At 39.9% G+C, this 19091-nt stretch overlaps 1 protein-coding gene across 3 annotated transcripts; it reads left to right on the top strand.

Annotated features, from left to right (window-relative positions):
* Positions 1 to 775: 775 nt before the first annotated feature.
* Positions 776 to 17836, top strand: DNASE1 (deoxyribonuclease 1). 3 transcript variants are annotated; one of them, XM_074196862.1, is made up of 10 exons: positions 776 to 1099; positions 5347 to 5592; positions 8852 to 8999; positions 10354 to 10442; positions 10779 to 10862; positions 11600 to 11715; positions 12012 to 12124; positions 13371 to 13525; positions 15506 to 15602; positions 16905 to 17836. In XM_074196862.1, exons 3-10 carry the CDS (start codon positions 8853 to 8855, stop codon positions 16950 to 16952), a joined length of 849 nt encoding a protein of 282 aa, XP_074052963.1. In that variant the 5' UTR covers positions 776 to 1099; positions 5347 to 5592; position 8852; the 3' UTR covers positions 16953 to 17836. The 3 variants fall into 3 exon arrangements, with proteins under 3 accessions (XP_074052963.1, XP_074052964.1, XP_074052962.1); XM_074196863.1 differs by lacking the exon at positions 5347 to 5592 and having other exon boundaries at positions 8831 to 8999; XM_074196861.1 differs by lacking the exon at positions 5347 to 5592 and having other exon boundaries at positions 777 to 1099.
* Positions 17837 to 19091: the final 1255 nt, after the last annotated feature.

The following is a 19091-nucleotide window of genomic DNA, read 5'->3' as shown; positions in this document are numbered from 1 at the left end:
ACTATTTAAAAAAATGGGACTTCATTTTTCTGAATTCATCCTCTTTCTCAGCATAAAATGTGAGAGAGAAGGAGAGAAGGAGGTTGAATTTCATCATTAGTTTTCTGGGACTTTATTTTTTTTATTTCCCTTTCTATTGGATATACTTTATGCTGTCATCTTTGTCTTCTTGTTCTTGTTCTTTTCATTCTTGTTGTCAATCTTCTCCTTTGTTTTCTCATAGTTTGGTGCCTCAGTATGTATTAATATGGCTTTGGCAAAATACAAGGGAGGTTTTGTTTTACAAGAGCAGGGACTATCAAAATCCTTATGTAGTTTCTGCAGGCCTTTTGTAGGTGCCAATCTTAGAACTATTTCCCAACTGAAGAAACACTGCCCCTGGCCTCTCTCTCTCTCTCTCTCTCTCTCTCTCTCTCTCTCTCTCTCTCTCTCTCTCTCTCTCTTTTAGTTTTTGCAAGGCAATGGGGTTAAGTGGCTTGCCCAAGGCCACACAGCTAGGTAATTATTAAGTGTCTGAAGCTGGATTTGAACTCAGGTACTCCTGACTCCAAGGCCAGTGTTCTAGACACTGTGCCACCTAGCCACCCCACCCTGTCCTCTTTCATTCTATCCACCTGACAGCTAGAGGTACCTGTTGGAGCCCAGCCCTGGGCAGTGGCTTTTTCTCCTATCACCTGGTTTTTTTCCTTTAAGTCACCTGACTTCTACAACAATTTTATCTGATAAATTGCCCTTTTAGACCCAGCTGCCCACATAATTCTTATGTGTTCACTCACATCATCACACCCCTGGTACTTATTAACAGGGCCTGAATGCAAAGGACAGCTTATCCAAGACATAACCAAGAATCCTTTAACAGAAACAAAAAACTATCACTATTGGACCTCCTGACAAGATGACTTTATTACGAAAAGGATAAAAAAATTAGTTTTATGAGGAATCTATTATTGTTTGTTAATAATTTGTGTTTTTAAATTGCTTTCTTTTATCAATCTATTCTTCTCTCTCTCTCAAAGAAGAAAAAGAGGAAAAGAAAGTTCAACAAACTAATGAACATCAACCATAGTGTTCCACCTTTAGTCCTGTAACTGCAAAGAAGGTAAAGAATGTTCAGAGGTGTCTTCTCAAATCTCTTTTTGGGGGTCCAAACTTGATTATTATAGTTTTACAGTATTCAGTGTGATTGTTTTGTTGTTCTTTCCACTTAAAATGCTATAGTTGTGTAAATTGTTTTCCTAATTGTTTACTTAACTTTGCATCAGTTCATTCAAGTCTTCCCATGTTCCTTTGTATTCTTGATACTTTTTTTATAGTATTGTAATATTCCATTAAATTCATGTTGCATAATTTGTTTAGTCATTCTACAACTGCAAAAGATTTTTTTTAGGCAAAACAGGCTAATAATCTGAGTTTGGTGTGCCAAGCAGAACAATCTGTCAGCACTCCTTTATTACTTAAAAGTGAGGGAGGAAGGGATGGGGAAGAGAAGAAGGAGAGCAGGACAGTGCTGAGGGTATCCCTAAGGATTAAATAAGTTTCAGGTCTCTAATTTAACTTTTATCTGTTTGTAGTCCTAATTAGATCATCCACTCACCTCAAGCCTAGTTGACAGGGATTCATATAAATTCCCTTGGTCTGACCTTGGGGCCACTGGATTAGAATTGGACTAGGATCCATCATCCACATGACAGATTTTTCTCCCCCAGGCTCCAACCTTTAGCCAAAGCAAACCATACAAGCAACACGCTGTAAGAAATCCAACTTACATTTATATAATACTTACAGGTTAATTAAGTACATTCTCCAGAACAGCCATTTGCCCTTACAAGTTTTAACTCCTCACACTGAGAAGTGTTCTACAACCACTCTGTGGTACAGGTGGACAAATGTCATTCTTTTCATGTCATAGATGGGGTCACAGGCTCAGCTGTAAAGTGACTTACTAAAATACCTCATATATATTTTAATGAAAAGTAAAATCTCTAAGAAAAAAGAAAAATCTCTAATTAAGAAAAAAGAAAGTATTATAGCAAGGATGCTAATGATGACAATATATATTTATATGTCTATATACATATATGTAAATATACACATTTATATATAGTCTAAAGATATACATATGCATATGTATGTAGCTAAAGTTTGCAAGACACTTTACGTATTTAATCCTCATAACAACCTTGTGACATAGGTGCTCTTATTTCCATTTTACTGATGAAGAAATTGAGACAGACAGACTAAATGATTTGCCTGGTCTCACACAGAGAGGCAGGATTCAAACTCAGGTCTCTCTGCTTTTCCAGGACTATACCACCTGGCTGCCAGAATTCAGACCTCAGCCTGTGCTGACTCCAAGCCCATCAGCATGCTTTCCAATATAGTCTCTTAACATGTATAGGCCAGTCTTCCCTCAGCTGGCCAGGGTCAGCACCACTGAGCATGGTTTTTGCTAACAGTGCTAGTGTTCCATAACGTCTTGGCAATCTGTGTTGTCTCTAGCCTCACCAAGCCACTGCTTCACTGCTCCCACCCTCATCTACCCGAAGCTACAATGTCCCCTTCTCATGTCCCCTATCTTCCTCCTTGATCAAGTCAAACCAAAGTCTGTTGTCATTGCCCTTTCGCAGGATTCTTCTCACTAAATCTCTACTTATTTATGCCTATCTGATGACTAGAATGCAAGACCCTCTGCTCCTTCCCAAGCTTTAAGCTGGGCCTCCTAGAAACCTGAAGCAGAAAAAAGGGAAAAGGGAGAGTGGGCCTAGAGAATGAAAGGAGTTGAGTTGAGTATGAAAACAAATATATGGGTAGGAGGCACAATGGGAGTAGGATACCAAAGGCCAAGTTACTCAGAGAGAAAAAAAAGTAAGAAAAGTTGCAAGTTTTAGAGATGCTCTAGTATAGGGATGTCCCAGGTCCACTGCAGTCCAACCACCCCTTCCTTCCAGTGTGGTCCTAACCAGGTTAAAATGTAATTGGAAAATATTTAACAAAACAAATTAAAAGAAAATAAACATAGATAATACAATGCTTTAAAATTAAGTCAGTATGCAGACTTTTGGAATTATTATGTGCAGATTAGTGGGTCTTAGTTTCTGTTTGAATTTGACACCACTGATTTAGCCCATTCCCTTCCTTTTACAGATAAAGAAACCGAGGCCCAGAAAGGCAAAGTCATTTCATCAAAGTTGTATATAGGGCACCCTCTCCATCTCTGATTTAGTTTGGGGATACTAGTTTAGGATCTTTTTATCAGAAAAAGATTATTCTTGGTTGATCTTTAGGGAACTAGTAATCTTAAAGGGGGACTAAATCCTGAGCTATTTTAAAGATTGCTTTTAGTCCTTAGTTCTCAAAGAGGACCAATGACAACACTTTGCAAGTGACTTGACTTATAAATGAATTGGATTTAAGTGAGGTATAGTTGTGCAAAGTCATCAGCCTCTCTCTCCCCTAAAAGTCATTAGAGTTAAGACCACTGGTGATGATAGCCCAAGATGCAGTGGATGACCTTGACCTTTTTAAATTAAGATCTTTCCCAGGTCTCAGTTTGTCTGAGGCAGTACTCAATCAGTGATTAAGGGCTAGGTTAGAATTGAGAAGATTGGCCTAGTTTGTCATCATAAAATAATCAATCTGGAGGGGAAATTCCTCAAAGTTTCTGACCTGAACAGAAAACAATTGCAATTTACACTCACCTTGAGTGTAATCAAAACCCAAACATGAGCCAGAAAGACTTGGGACTTGTTATTGAGACTGGAACCCAATCAATGAAAGCCAGAGAGGTTTGGGTTTAAGGAAATACTTAAGTCATTCTATTTGGATTCCAGTGGGTTTTTCAAAGTCTGTTTTTCAAAGCTATATTTTAAGAAATCACAAATGAAGACTTTGTAAAGACAAAGTTTATTATCTTAGCTTTTTTGAAAAAAAATGATGAAAAATTAGGAAATTTCAGAGCTTTACAAAGTCATCAGCTTCACAAAGTCATGTCCTTCAGAGTCATGAGTCCAATGGTAAGACAAAAGTTAAACAAATCAAGTCTTAGGTAATAACTTCCAACCTCTTTTCATAATTATCCCTGCCATGTCTGGGATTGGAAATAACTCTAAAAGAATTGGATTTATTATTTATTATTCTGATCTCTCTCAAAAGTGTAAGAGGTAGGGGTGGCACAGTGGAGATAGAGAGATAAAGAGAGATAGCTCAAAAGCTAGGTATCAGCTGCCTCAGATATTTATGGGTTATCCTAGCCCTAGGTCATGTCATTTTTAACTCTCTGAATCCCTTGCCATTTAAAAAAAAAAATTTAAGGCAATAGGGTTAAATGACTCTCCCAAGGTCACATAGCTAGGCAATCATTAAGTGTCGGAGACTGGATTTGAACTCAGGTCCTCCTGATTCCAGGGCTGCTACTCTAACCACCTGGCCACCTTGCTACTCTTCTCATGCCACTTTCCGAGACCATTATTTGCAAGAGAAGATGATGATCTGAATCAGCAGGAGTTTGCTCCATGGGAGTTTCCAAACCATTGAAATAACAGGTTCAATTTAAAATAGTATCAGCAGAATGCAAGCCTAGACTAAGGAAGCAGAAAAAAGTCAGTTGAATAATATTTTCCCCTAACAGTTGATCTGGACCTTGAAAGCTGGATAAGATTTACACAGGCAGAAATGGACAGAAAGGATATTTTAGGTGGAGGGGAAATGGTGAACCACCTCCCATAAGTGGAAAAAGCAGATTTAAGTTCAATCAAAAGCACTTTCCAGGAAACATTAGAACTTTTTTGACTATATGGAGGCAGCTAGGTTGTGCAGTGGATAGAGCACCAGCCCTAGAATCAGGAGGACTTGAGTTCAAATGTGACCTCAGACATTTAATAATTACCTAGCTGTGTGACCTTGGACAAGTCACTTAACCCCATTCCCTTGCAGCAACAACAACAAAAAAGAACTATTTGACTATGGAATGGGCAATTTGATTTCATTTTTGACAGTGTCAGATTCATAACAGCCCAAGGTCTATCTGGGATTGTAAGGAAAAGACTATGGATTCCAGATTCTTCCTAGAAAAGAGGTCCAGGGAACTAGAGAATCTAATTAAAAAGGAAAAATTTGATTTTTTTGAATGAATATCTGGTTTGTGTCATTTGACCTAGATTCAAATATTAGTATTGTATCTTTGGAGTTAAGTCTTAGAAATAAAAATTAAATAAATGTAAACACTATTATCTAATATGATATGAAATGCTATGGTTAAAAATCTGTCTAGGCTTGAGAATAAATACACCTTAGCAGCAGGCAACCCCACTTAAAAACCAACACAGTGTCATTGTTCTTCATCCTCAGAAATGACGCAATGTACAAATACACCTTAGAAAAGGTCATGGCTGCTGAAACATTTAAAACCCCTGAGCAGAAGAAGAATTCTCACAACTGCAAATGAGAAGCCAGGTTGAGGTTTCTTTCAATCACTTATCCTTCTAATTTTTTTTTTGGCAAAAAATTTTTCCAAGTACATTGATACTAAGGGAAAAATACTATCACCAATTCCTGAGGTCTCCTATGCCAGTGCTTTTGGAAGCTCTATCTCAGGTGAGACCTTATTTCTTTCAAGTTCTGGTCTACAGTCCACTGGGGCAGTTGGGATGATCAGAAGAAATGCCAGAATTTAGAAGGGACCTTAAAAGTCATTTTCTAAACCAATTTCATTGTTTTAGAGGAAGAATCTAGTAGTTCTTTTCAGAGACAACAATATCGATTCTTCTATGGTACCACACTGCTCAGTAAACCAAATGCAATTTTATGAAATCTTTGTATATCCTAGAAATTGCTTGCCTATGAGCAGATGAAGCTATCTCTCTAGCAAGACATGTAGCTTTAAAAAAAAATAACTCCTTTCTAGAGGTTAGACTGATGAGCATATCTTACTTTAATAGTAATAGCTGGCATTTAATATAATACTTTAGGATTTATAAAGCACTTTATAGGATATCTCATTTTATCCTTATGCAAAAGATGTGCTTTGGAAAAACCTATATGTGTTTTACCATTATAAATCCATATTTTAAGGGAATTCAGGAATCAATGCTCTGTAAAGTGAAAATTCTTTTCAAGTCAAGTGAATAATTACCCTCTTCATTTATCTCTTTAGGAAAGCTAAAATTTCTCATATTTGTGTTGAAGGTTGATAAGCTGCCTCTATGTAACCTCATCTTCCCAGCCCATACCCCACCTTCTGCTAACTCTTCATGTGCCACATAATTCTATAGAAGTGACCTGGAAAAAGTGCCTCTTTCCAGGGTACTTTACTGGGTGAAAAACTGGAGCTATATTCTCATATTCTTCTTGAGACTCACTTGACTAAATATATTTTTAAATTGTAATTTTCTGCTTTGTACTAAAGCATAAAAACTATTGTTATGAGTAGATTGCAAACTCCTAGAGACAAGCCAAAATCTATACCCTAAGCAGGATGAAGCCCCTGCTTACTTGGATGCTACTTTCCATCATGGATACATCTTTGGAAATGAAGATAGCTGAATTCTTCATTGCAATTGCAGGTGCCAGGCCATAGTGTAGGGTTCATGGAAGAGGAGGGAAGGGGGCGGCTAGGTGGAGCAGTGGATAAAGCACCAGCCCTGGAGTCAGAAGTACCTGGGTTCAAATCCAGTCTCAGACACTTAATATTTACCTAGCTGTGTGGCCTTGGGCAAGCCACTTAACCCTATTTGCCTTGCAAAAAAACTAAAGAGAGAGAGAGACAGAGAGACAGAGAGAGAAGGGAGGGATCCGTAAATATTCTCCCTCTCAGTTGGTGGCATAAGCATTGGGGGGGGGGGGGGGCGGTGAGCAGCATGTGAGCCAGAGGGTTACTGTAAATATAGGCTTTAAATGGGTGTAAACTGTATTTCTTGACCTGTAAGCTACTTCACTGTTCAAAGATGATTTTTCTATTCTTAAGTCAAACCCTGGCAAATAGGGAATCTAAGTAAGGTAAAGAAGAGGGTGAAGAGGAGAGTAGCCCAGGTATCCAGGTGAGGATCAGGAGTCTGAAAATGAGGTTTGGAAGGGACATGAAAAGGGTATTTGTAGGAGTCACTGCCCCTCGTGGGCAGAGTCAGAAGTAATGGTCCCCCATGCCCTCCTTCCCCAAAGCCCATTCCTTATAAAGGTCAAAGGTATTCATCCCCACTCCCCACCTAGTTGAGGAATGCTAGGCAAATTCAGCATCCTTTCCTCTCTATTCCATTCCATCAAAAGTCTCTTCTATTTTTATGTTCTCTTTCTAGACCTGGTAGTAAAATAGAACTTCAAATCTTTTATAGGCATTGATGTTACTGTGAAAGTTGATAGAAATTACATAGTGGAAGGACTAGGAATCTTAAATTTTCCCCTTGGGACTCAAGAAAGACATAAAAAAAAAAATCTGAGAGAAGGAACTTCCTTCCCTCCCCCCACCTTAATGATAAATTCCTAGGCTGGAGTTTTAAAATCTATTTATTTATTTATTTTGTTTGTTTGTTTATTTATTTATTTATGAATTTTACAATTTTCCCCCAAGCTCACTTTCCACCCCCCACAGAAGGCAGTCTGTTAGTCTTTACATTGTTTCTATGCTATACATTGATCCAAATTGAATGTGATGAGCCAGAAATCATATCCATAAGGAAAAAAATAAAATATAAGAGAGCAAAATTACACAATAAGATAACTAGTTTTTTTTTTTAATTAAAGGTAATAGTTTTTGATCTTTGTTCAAACTCCTCAATTATTTCTCTGAATACAGATGGCATTCTCCATCACAGATACCTCAAAATTGTTCCTGATTGTTGCACTGATACAATGAGCAAGTCCATTAAGAGTGACCATCAGGGGCGGCTAGGTGGCGCAGTGGATAAAGCACTAGTCTTGGAGTCAGAAGTACCTGGGTTCAAATCCGGTCTCAGACACTTAATAATGACCTAGCTGTGTGGCCTTGGGCAAGCCACTTAACCCCATTGCCTTGCAAAAAAAAAAAAAGAGTGACCATCAACCCCATGTTGCTGTTATGGTGTACAGTTTTTTTCTGGTTCTGCTCATCTTGCTCAGTGATGAGAAGTTTTTAAGGGTCTGTTAAATTCAAAGACTACATTGAAAAATGTAAGAACTCTGAACAATGCAATGACCATCTGTGATTTCACAGGACTAATGATGAAGCAAACTATCTATCTCCTGAAAGAGGAGGAACAGACTCAAGGTGGAAAAAAGAGACATGAATTTTTTGGCCATAGTCAATAAGGCAGTTTATTTAGCTTGATCAAGCATGTTTTACAATGTGTTTATTTTTCTTTTTCTCAGTGAAGTGGAGACTGGGGAAGGAAGGGAGGTAGAGATTTTTATTAATTAAAAAAATATTAATTTTTAAAAAGTTAAAAACCTATTCTTGTGCCTTACAACTAAAATTGACTGTAATTCTATAGAATCAGCTAGAGAGCTAACAATTCATTAAGCAGTTCTCTATAGACACTTAGTATTTGTTTAATGAAGAATATGTTAACTCATTTGATCCTCATAACAGCCCTGAGGTTGATCCTGTTATTATCTCAATCTACCAGATGAGGAAACCAAAACTCAAAAAGGTGTCTTGTCTGGGATCACACAGCTAATACGTATTTAAGTCAATATTCAAACTCAGATCTTCAGAATGAATAATCTTAGAGACTACCCTATATGGTGAGTCCAGACTGCCACCTGTCTGTTTGGGATCCCATGGAAGAATAAAGTATCATATCTTTTTCTTCTTTTCCATATCTCATCTGTGTTATTGCTACTCATCAATTTGTATTGTGAGCCTGAGCCTTTCCTGTTGCAGAATGTCCACTATGAAACTAAAAGCATCACTCCTCTCCCTGGCTTGTCTGCTGCAAGTGGTTTTGTGCCTAAGAATTGCCTCTTTCAATATCAGGAGCTTTGGCGAGACCAAGATGTCTAATGTCACCATCTCTAACTATATTGTGCAGGTAAGTCATAGGTGGCTCAGGTGCCCCACAACTAATCTTGAAGACTTGAGGAACAGTGCTAGAGCTCTGCGCTGATTTCTAAATTTTCATTATGAAATATTGTGAACATCAGGGCTTACTAATACATATTGATCTTAAAAGTGTGTCTTGCATTCATTTTTCTCCTGAGAACAAGTTGCTAAACATTTACCAGAATATCATTTTAGTGTATTTTTAAAGCAATCATGAAACTCCCACTAAGATGATTATCTGAAAGAGGGGATAGAGGGATAGAAGGATAGAAGTGGGTGGGCAGACCACTCAGCTCCCTTATACCTAATCCTGTGAAATCATGAAGTTTGCATCAGACCAAATAATTAAAAAGAAATCTAAGGAGAAACTTCAGTGACTTATTCTATCCAAAATTTGCACAAGGAGCTGGTCAGAAGTCTGAGGGAAATAAAGGGGAATGCTATCAAAACCCAGTAAGGATTTTTAACAGTGCAATCAGGGAAGCCCAGGGACCCACAAAGATTAATGTGTCCCAGGGTAGCAAGATTCTCAGAGGACCACCATGTCTCCAGAGGGTCTCTGAGGAAGCATATTACCTACCCCATGAGCACAAGGGGCTGAAAGAAACTTCTATTTTTAGACATGACCACAGTGTTGTGGGGTTTTTTTTGGTTTTATGTTTTTGGCTGTTTTTCTTTTGTTTTGTTTTGTTTTGTTTTGTTTTGTTTTGCTTGACTACATTTAACTATTATGAAGAAATCTCCCCATTCCCTTCTTTCCTCATTAACTGAGGAGGGAGTTTTTTTAGGAAGGAGGATTAATAAGAGTGATACCAAAAAGATACAGTTATGAAAACATTTTAAAACTGTATAGAAGAAAACAGAAGGAAATTCAGAAGGAAGTACAGAGAAGCAGGACAGTTTTGAAAGTAATAAACTAAAACAAAGTGAATGGTATGAAACAGAGACATAGAATTTATTTTGGCATATAGAAGTATGAAGATTGAACTATAAATAGAGAAGTATCCAGTATGCCCACTGAGTAAATTGAGTGATGGTTTTGTACTGGTTTTGATACATTCACTAACAGGTACTCTGAAATTGCAGGAGCTTAACAGACAAAATTTGGTTTACAGCCTTACAAAGTAAAAATCTGACACCAGGGAGCCCTTCAGGCTTTGTCATTGTGGGGAACCTGGGAAGTATGAGAAAGACTGGGAAAGAACTCTATGGCTACAAAAGAGGGAAAAACTGGTTGAGATGATGAGATTTGGAAAGGCCACCTGCAGGACAGGGAGACGTTTACCAGCTTCTCCTATTCAGAAATTCACTTGTCAATGTATTGAATCTTTCCCCACTTGCAGATCCTAGAGCAATATGATATTGCCCTTGTTCAGGAGGTGAGAGACAGCCATCTGACTGCTGTGGGGAAGCTGATGGATAAACTCAATAGGTAGGTTGTGGTGCTGCACTGTCATATACAGAAAAAATGATGATTAGTCATCCCAGGAAGTCAAGAGAGCTGCCAGAGAGACCTCAGTTTGAAGGCCCTGAACATAAGGCTGAGAAGGGGTATGATAAGACAGGTCTACAGTGAAAAATATTTATCATATTTAGAGTTTGAAGAAGCTCTTTTTCCATTAATCCCAGATATAGTGACCACCAGACCCTCTAGCATCAGGGAAACATCTAGAGAAAAAATGTAGAAGGTATAATTAAGTGAAATGGGGTATCATTGGGCCCATCTTCACATAGGTCACTTCATGTTTAATTTTTCTTTTCTTTACAGAGACTCACCAAATGCCTATCATTTTGTGGTTAGTGAGCCTCTAGGGAGGAACACTTATAAAGAACGCTATCTCTTCGTATTCAGGTAATGTCCCCATATTGGGGAAAGGAAGCAAAGATGGCTTCTCACGGAATGAAAATTAAAGAACATTGAATTCTTTCATCAAAAGCATTTACCTCTCAGAGTGAAAGGGTAATCGACAACAAGTGTCGGTTGTGTCAAGTGGAATTCTACCAATAAGCAGAGAAACTAGATGAAAGAGTCCCTGCTACTACCCTCTCTCCTTCCTCCAGACAAGATTCTATTGTTAGAGAAGCTGGGAGAAACTGGTGGACTAAGAACTATGAACAATCAAGAATCAGATCAAGAATGTGCCAGAGTCAGAAATAGATGCTAACAGACAAGCTTATGACCTCAGCAGGGGCAGGGGCAGGGGCAGAATTCAGAGACTAGAAGATTCAGGGTAACTGAGACCTGACTCTAAAGCCAGGATAAAAGGTAAACAGGATATAATCTGCAGACACCATTAGTGGCCTAACCTTCCAAGGCCAGGATTCAATCAATAATGATTCACAGGCTTCCATGTCCTTATATGAGCATCCCTGATCAATAGCCTTAGATCTATAGAAGGGCCACTTTAGAAAATAGGCATTAGGACTAAAGGTTCATATCTGACTTTGGAAGCTGAGAAATTCAGCTATTTACCCATTGTATCCTTTCCCCACCATCCTCTGCCTCCAGGGGACTCTATATCAATCAGCTAGGGAAAACAGCATAAACCACTCCCCTAAGCTCATTCACTGCCTGAATTCTCCCTGCAGACCCGACAAGGTGTCTGTCCTAGACAGCTATTATTATGATGATGGCTGTGAACCCTGTGGAAACGACACCTTCAGCCGAGAGCCGATCATCGTCAAATTCTCCTCCCCAACTACAGGCAAGAAGCATTCAAAGGAGACTTACCTGGTGTCCCCAAAGCCAATCTCCTCTAGGCTATTCCTGGATCTCCCCACACCCTGATGGGAGCAGCCTGTTTTCAGAGCTTTCCCCCATTGCATCTCTCCCTTTACCCTCCCTTCTACCCTTTCACCAGATTCAGCATGCTGTTACCCCAGGCTGGGAATGGGCAGGGGTGGTGGGGAAAGAGAATAGGGAGGGGGGCACAGAAAGAGGGGCGGGGATGCTGGACCACAGAAACAAGCCCTGACCCAGATGCTGCTGCTACTTCCTCAGAGATCAAAGAGTTTGTCATCATACCTCTCCACGCAGCCCCAAATGATGCTGTAGCTGAGATTGATGCTCTCTACGATGTCTATACAGAGGTCAATGAAAACTGGGGCACAGAGGTACGAGCCAGAGGGTCCAGACCCACACCACACATTCCTCTCGCGGGTGGGGGAGGTGAGGAAGGGAGGGCGTTTATTGTCCCATTGAGAGGATTTGAACCAGATTTTCCTCGCTTGGAGGCCAGATCTCTATTACACCACCCTGGGCAAGTCCTTTCAATCCTCAGTATACTCAGAAATTCTGTAAGATGAGAATTGAAAGGGCTACTCTGAACTGGAGGAGGTTTCCTAGCCCAGAGAGATGGGAACCCATGCTGGTCCTCACATTTATCCCACTTAACATCCTGTTTTTGATTCTGCCTTGTCCTGATGCCTGTTGTCTCTGTCCTGATGCCCACATAGGTATGGTATCAATGGCTATAAATAAACGAGTGGATAGCTATTCACACTGGTGGAGCAAAGAGGGGAAAGGTATCCTTCTTATGCAGTCCTGTGTCCTTAAGTCCAATGGTGGATAGGCCCTCAGCTTCAGAACCTAACCTAGGGAAACAGAAACTAGAATCACTGCTATCCGACTCCCCCCCCCATCATTCTTTGGGAAGAAGGCAGAGGAAGGTCAGGGCTTCATTACCTTCACCTATGGAACTGGAGCAGATTCATTTGCCCAGTCTCAACTGTTTTTCTAAAACTTAAAAGAAAAAAAGTCAAATTTTAAAAAACCTAAAGGCATCAGAGTTGGTGCAAAGAAAATAGTGGTTCTCTGGGACAAGAACTGCCCCATAGATCTTCCCTTCCATCCTCAAGCTTCGCCCAATCAAGGGCCACCCCAGCTGTGTCCTGGCTACTGGACACTCCTTTGGTTTCCTTGATCCCACTCATGGAAGCTACATGAGCAAAGCAGATAGGCCACAGACCTGAGGTATCACTGCCACTATATGGAGGTGGGACACAAGACCATGGCCTCATCATCCTTAGTGGCTGTAAAGATGTTCTAGTCTTGGGGTGGCTAGGTGCGGCTAGGTGGCACAGTGGATAGAGCACTGGCCTTGAAGTCAGGAGTGCCTGGGTTCAAATCCGACCTCAGACACTTAATAATGACCTAGCTGTGTGGCCTTGGGCAAGCCACTTAACCCCATTTACCTTGCAAAAAACTAAAAAAAAAAAAAAGATGTTCTAGTCTAGACATACCAGGTGCCACCAATAGAAACCTCTCTACAGCAATCAAAAGAAAAAGTTGAGGTCCAACCTTGGGGTTTACCATCAATAAATGGGGCCCTCCTGGCTAACAGCAGACTATGATCAACAGGACATTATGTTCATGGGAGACTTCAATGCTGGCTGCTCCTATGTCACCCCTTCCCAATGGTCATCCATCCGGCTGCGCACTAACCCATCATTCCAGTGGCTAATTCCTGATACTGCAGACACCACAGTGACCACTACTACCTGTGCTTATGATAGGTAAAGTCAGCCCCTGGGTTGCTCGCTCAGGTGTGTCAGAGACCACCTCAGAGGCTTTGGGGCAACTGGGCTTTCAGATACCTGTTTCATGCAGAAACAAGAATGACGTAGGAAGCCCTGGTCAGGGATAACTACTGCTTGCACAGAGATCCCCAGGCCCTGGCCCTGACTGTGCCACTGACTAATCTTTGTTGTTGTTTTCACGACTGTAACCTTCAGCCAATCACTTTCCCTCTCATGGCCCACTGACCTCACTTGTCAGATGAAGTGGTCAGATCCTGTGATCTTGAAGGTCCCGTCCAGCTCAAATGTTACGTGTATAGGCCATGAGACCCAGGATAAGCCACAACCTTTGTCCCTTGTGTACTGGTGAGAAAAGGCATGCAGAACATTTTTAGATGGCCTGAACTGTGACTTTGCATGAATAGCCGTGCCTCAGCTTTGTAAAATGACTGTTGAACAAGACAATCTCTGAGATCTCTTCCAAATGATATTTATAACAACTTGATGACAGAATGAACATAGTTTTTGTTTTTTGGAGTTTTTTCCCAAGGCAATGGGGTTAAAGTGACTTGCCCAAGGTCAAACAGATAGGTAATTATTAAGTCTCTGAGGTCGGATTTGAACTCGGTTCCCCCTGACTTCAGGGCCAGTGCACCACCTTGCTGCCCTAGTTTTTAAATTATTTTTAAGCTTTTTTGAATCACTCCATTTCATTTCTGCCTCTAGGGCATCAGGCTGCTTCCTTCAGGTCCAGCATTAAAAAATAAGGAAAGCTAGAGTTTTATCTAACATTCTACACCAAGTATGAGAGAGAAGGTTGAGATGTGACAAACTCAGAGTCCTCTGTCTTTTTTATTGAATCTTTTTAAAAATTTTATTTTTTCCAATTACATGCAAAGAGAATTTTCAACAATCATCTTTCTTTTTAATTCCACATTTTTCTACTCCCTCCCCTTCCCTCTCCCCCCCCTTCCCTCTCCCCATGACAGTAATGGGAAATAGGTTATACATTACAATTATGTTTAACATATTTCCAGAGTAGTCATGTTTTGAATCAGAAAAGAGGAAAAAATGTGAGAAAAAGAAAAAACATAAAATAAGTTTTTAAAAGTGATCTGCATTCAGAATCCATGGTTCTTTCTCTGGATATGGATGGCATTTCCATTGCAAATCTTTTAGAATTATTAACTGCTAAGAAGAGCTAAGTCCATCATAGTTGATCATCACACAAGTGTTGCTGTTAATATGTACAATGTTCTCCTGGTTCTGCACATTTCACTCAGTCCTCTTAAAAATTCCTTTACAAAAATTTTCAGTGTAGAAAAGTCTTCAACTGCCTTCTCCTTTCTTATCCGACCAGCTCCTGTAATCCTGAGAATTCAGTCTCACAATGGTGTCTAACCCAAGCTAATCCTAGCTGGACAGATGAAGGGAAAGCAGAAATAAAGACAGTGGCCAAATTCCTAGACCCTCCTGAACTAGTAGCAATTCAAGGATTCTGATATAAAGATGGTTACCTGTCTGGGCAAGCTTTGACTCTCTAGTGCTAAACTTTATCCCTTTGCTTTCTGCACATCTGGCATTCTAGGATCCTGAAAGTTGCTTCCTCAGTCTTCCATGGAGATTTTCTATTTTCTGACTAACTGGAGTTCTCATTTTTGTCTTTTCTCTGCAAATCCAAAGATAAAGAGGCCAGCCTTGGTCTCAATCCAGGGCTCCAGGTCTGGTCCCCTGGCCCTCTAGTACAGATCCACTATACAGTGGTCCCCACTGGGTGTACTATGTAGCTGGTCCTTGAATATTACAGCCTGAGGTCTGGTCAGACCATGGCATTAACACTTGTCTTTGCAGTCAGTTTCCTCTCAATAAGACTGAGGCACAAGGTGGGGAGGGGAAGGGGTCTGGGGCAATGATATTGCCAGGTATGATGATCCTGAAATTCAAGGTTTGACCTTTGTACCTTGGTGTATGTTACAGGATTGTGGTCTCTGGAACTAATCTACAAAGAGCCATCGTGCCTGGCTCAGCCACCACATTTGATTTCCAAGAAGCATTCAAATTGAATTATCAACTTGTAAGTTTTTCTCACCTGTTTTATCCGGTTTTAAAATTTAACTGAACATGAGCCTGTGATGTTCTTTTTTAGCAGTTTGTGCAGTTTCAGTTAAGACAACTAATTATTTGGCTCAGTATAAACTATTTCCCTATCATACAAGTGTCCTATAAAGGCTCTTTTCCTCAATAACTGGTATTAATCAAAAGTGAAACAAATCTCTCAACAACTACTAAGACCAGATCCAGTTCCTACATTTGCAGCTTCCTATTTCCACACTAGGCCTTGTGTTCACATCTCAATGCTGTCTTCCACTGAGCCGAGAGCCTCCTTTAGGATCATCTAGCTTTGTGCCAAAAGCCTAGGGAAGATGGAGCTTCAAGTGGCTCCATCCATCTATGGGGGGGAAGACTTTTCTTTCTCTTCATTGTTCCTTCTCTAGCTCCTCAACCTCCCAAAAACAATGTTCCCAAGGATCAGCTTTTTTTTTTCCTAGCAGTCTTCCAAGGAAATCTGATCTACTCTTCTCTCCCAGTGACCCTTGTGGAGCCTGAAGCCTGGGCTCTTAGGCAACTCTGTCACTCATATTACCTTGCACAAATTAGATTGTCAAATGAGGTTGGACAAGTGACCTAAAAGTCCCTTCTAGAACTAAAATCCTGATCTCGAGTTATCTTTGCAGATCATCAACCATACAGATTTATAATCTTTCATCTCTTTATAATGAATTCCCATCAGTACTTAGAAATGTTTTTCATATCTATTCCTTTACTTTTCATACTATCACTACCCTATTCCCAGTATCTACCTTCTCATACATTAAGATTACAATCCTCCTCTCATTGCTCCAAATGAATTCTCACATGATGCCACAATAAGGATTTGATGTTATTCTGCATTCCAACTCAGAAAACTTCAGGCTTCTTGTCCCAATATTTCATGGTCCACCACATCATATCCCTTTTTATTCCCATAAAATGTCTTCCCTCGTCCCACTCATTTCTTCAAGTCCCTAAACTACTGATCCTATTAAATCAGGTCTGGAATTCTCTCTTCTCTGTTAAGATGAGCTGTTGTTTATTTGGCCCTTATCAGTCATACTGTGAATATACTGTGAAGAATATCTACTATCTTTCCCAGACTTAGGCCACATCTCCTTAACCAGATTACAAGTTTCTTGAGGATGAGATCACATCTGTAACATTTTCCTCCCCACCAAAACTAAGAACACTGCATTGAAAAGTGGTGCTCCATATCTGTCAGTGGTATGTGCTCACTAGTGATGGACAGCCCTAATCACCAAATGGTTTTTCTTTTGTTTAGGCTCTAGCCATCAGTGATCATTATCCTGTGGAATTGACACTGAAGTAAGCCTGAATCTCCTCGATGGTCATATTAATCTGACTTCCTGTTTTCATCTACTTCCCTACTTATGAACATCTGTAGTCAAAACCATGGCCAAAGTCACCACAAGAACTGAGAATGATGGCTGATGCTTTTCTTTGCTTTCACTCCCCTCTCATGGATTTAGACAAACCGGTTGCTGAAGACACAAGACGATAATATCCCCTCTGATTTAGCTAAAAAACAACAGTTACAATTTGGGGGGAAAAGGGACATTTTATTTTTTTTCCAATCATATTTTCCAATTATAGTAAAACTACTACTTTCATGGACCTGAGACAATTAAGTTGACTAGATTTTAAATGATATCTTATCCCAGAGTCAGGGTCTTAAAAATACCCATTTCTAAATTGTTAAAGGAAATAAAGACTAAATGGAGTCTAGGAAAGCCCTTGATCAAAGTTAACAGCTCTTGTCCTAGGAAGAATAATGCTCTATCCTATGGCAGTCCTCACCCATCAATATTAAAAAGCCTGATCCTGGCCACTCCCTACTCTCAGGATGTTGTCTTCTCCTATTAGAATATAAGCTCTGTAAGGGCAGACAGTTTCTCCTTATCCCTTTTTAGTATAGTAATTGAAATAGAGTGTGTAATCAATGCCTTTTCATTCATTATTTACTATTCTTCAACACATATTAAAGTGGTGTAGTCTGCACACATAAAGTGGATTCTACTCATATTTGTTGATGTTCCAAGTGTCTTCCACAGTGTGTCTGCTCTACCCTTGTCTCATGGTACTCATCAATATATTTTGCTTATCTTTCAATTCACATGCACTTGTGTATAAGTCTTAATCCAACATAATTATAAGTGAGTATAGAATCATGTAATAAAGCTTTTAGATCAGAAATAGTCCTTTAATCTGATTTTTTGCAGCTTTTTTTTTTCCTAGTCTCTCTCTTCCCCTTTCTTCTTGCCTTGTTTGGATGAAGCTTTACCAGCACAGGATCACTGGGATTTTGCCTGACAGGATTAAGGGAGTGGGGGTGAGAGTGAGCTGAGACTGCTCTTATTTTTTTCCCCCCAAAACAACCCTCAATTCTTTGCCCTTAGTGTCTTCAAGTGGCAGGCAGAGCAGCACTGAGACTTACCCTAGGCAAAGGATTCCTAATTACGGCTCTGGCTGAGACCAGAACAAAGCCATGTAAAAGAGGAATTAATGGAAGGATTATAAAAATGAAAACAAGATAAAACCTTTTCCTGCCCTCAGCATTCTGAGAAAACTGATTTCTCACTTTGTCGAGATGCTAGATGTTCATATTTGCAATTTGGTTAGAGTAGCCAGGATAGAGAACTGGCCCTGGATTCAGGAGGACCTAAATTCAAATCTGGCCTCAATCACATAATCCTTACCTAGATGTGTGACCTTGGGCAAGTCATTTAACCCCATTGCCTTACAAAAAGACCACTCAAAACAAAAAAAGGTAGACATTCAGATCAGCAAAAATATATAACCACAGTTATACTTGTGTTTGTTTCTATGCATATGTACACAAATGTGTACATATACATATATCACAAATTTATTAACATAGCCACAATTGGCTTTATTGGACTCCATGACTATAGACTGCACACACAATCCCAGAAAGATATATTGTAAATATATACCATGAATCAGAAGGGGAACTGGATGAGATTATAGGGATGTCCCAATATAAATTCCACTCCCCCTCCAGGGAAACCCAAAACGTTTTATTTCCCTTTTTTGGGGGGGGGGGGAGAGGGAGAAACAAAGAGGAAGACTGGATTGACTAGAAGTACAGTAGCCACTCTTGGGAACAAGTTCACTACTAGGTGTGGGAATTTTGACCTACTGTTTCTGAGCTGGGTTGGTCTGTTCCTCCTTAAGCAACCTGGTACTCTCCCTGACCCATCTGCCATTTCTAAAAGCTTACCATATACTGGTACCAGACATCCAATCAGCTTTAGCCTACTACAGTTACTCTATAGAAACAGGAACTACATCCTGCAAAAATTATTTTCTACTGCTAGCAGATCACAAATATCACTTTAACACAAAGACATTACTATTGTTCTAATATCCTTGTGTTTCTGCATCTTGCTGCTGCTGCTCAGTCATTTCAGTCATGTCTGACTCTATG

Source organism: Macrotis lagotis, chromosome 8, assembly GCF_037893015.1.
Source record: "Macrotis lagotis isolate mMagLag1 chromosome 8, bilby.v1.9.chrom.fasta, whole genome shotgun sequence".
Classification (NCBI taxonomy): domain Eukaryota; kingdom Metazoa; phylum Chordata; class Mammalia; order Peramelemorphia; family Peramelidae; genus Macrotis; species Macrotis lagotis.
The sequence above is the reverse complement of the archived record's forward strand: the minus strand, read 5'-3'. Positions and strand labels throughout refer to the sequence as shown.

Excerpts from the sequence above, each read along its gene's own strand:
- DNASE1 (XM_074196863.1), top strand. The coding sequence starts at position 8,853 with ATGTCCACTATGAAACTAAAAGCATCACTCCTCTCCCTGGCTTGTCTG. Across the intron at positions 9,000-10,353 it reads TCTCTAACTATATTGTGCAG|ATCCTAGAGCAATATGATAT; the intron begins GTAAGTCATAGG and ends CCCCACTTGCAG. Across the intron at positions 10,863-11,599 it reads CGCTATCTCTTCGTATTCAG|ACCCGACAAGGTGTCTGTCC; the intron begins GTAATGTCCCCA and ends TTCTCCCTGCAG.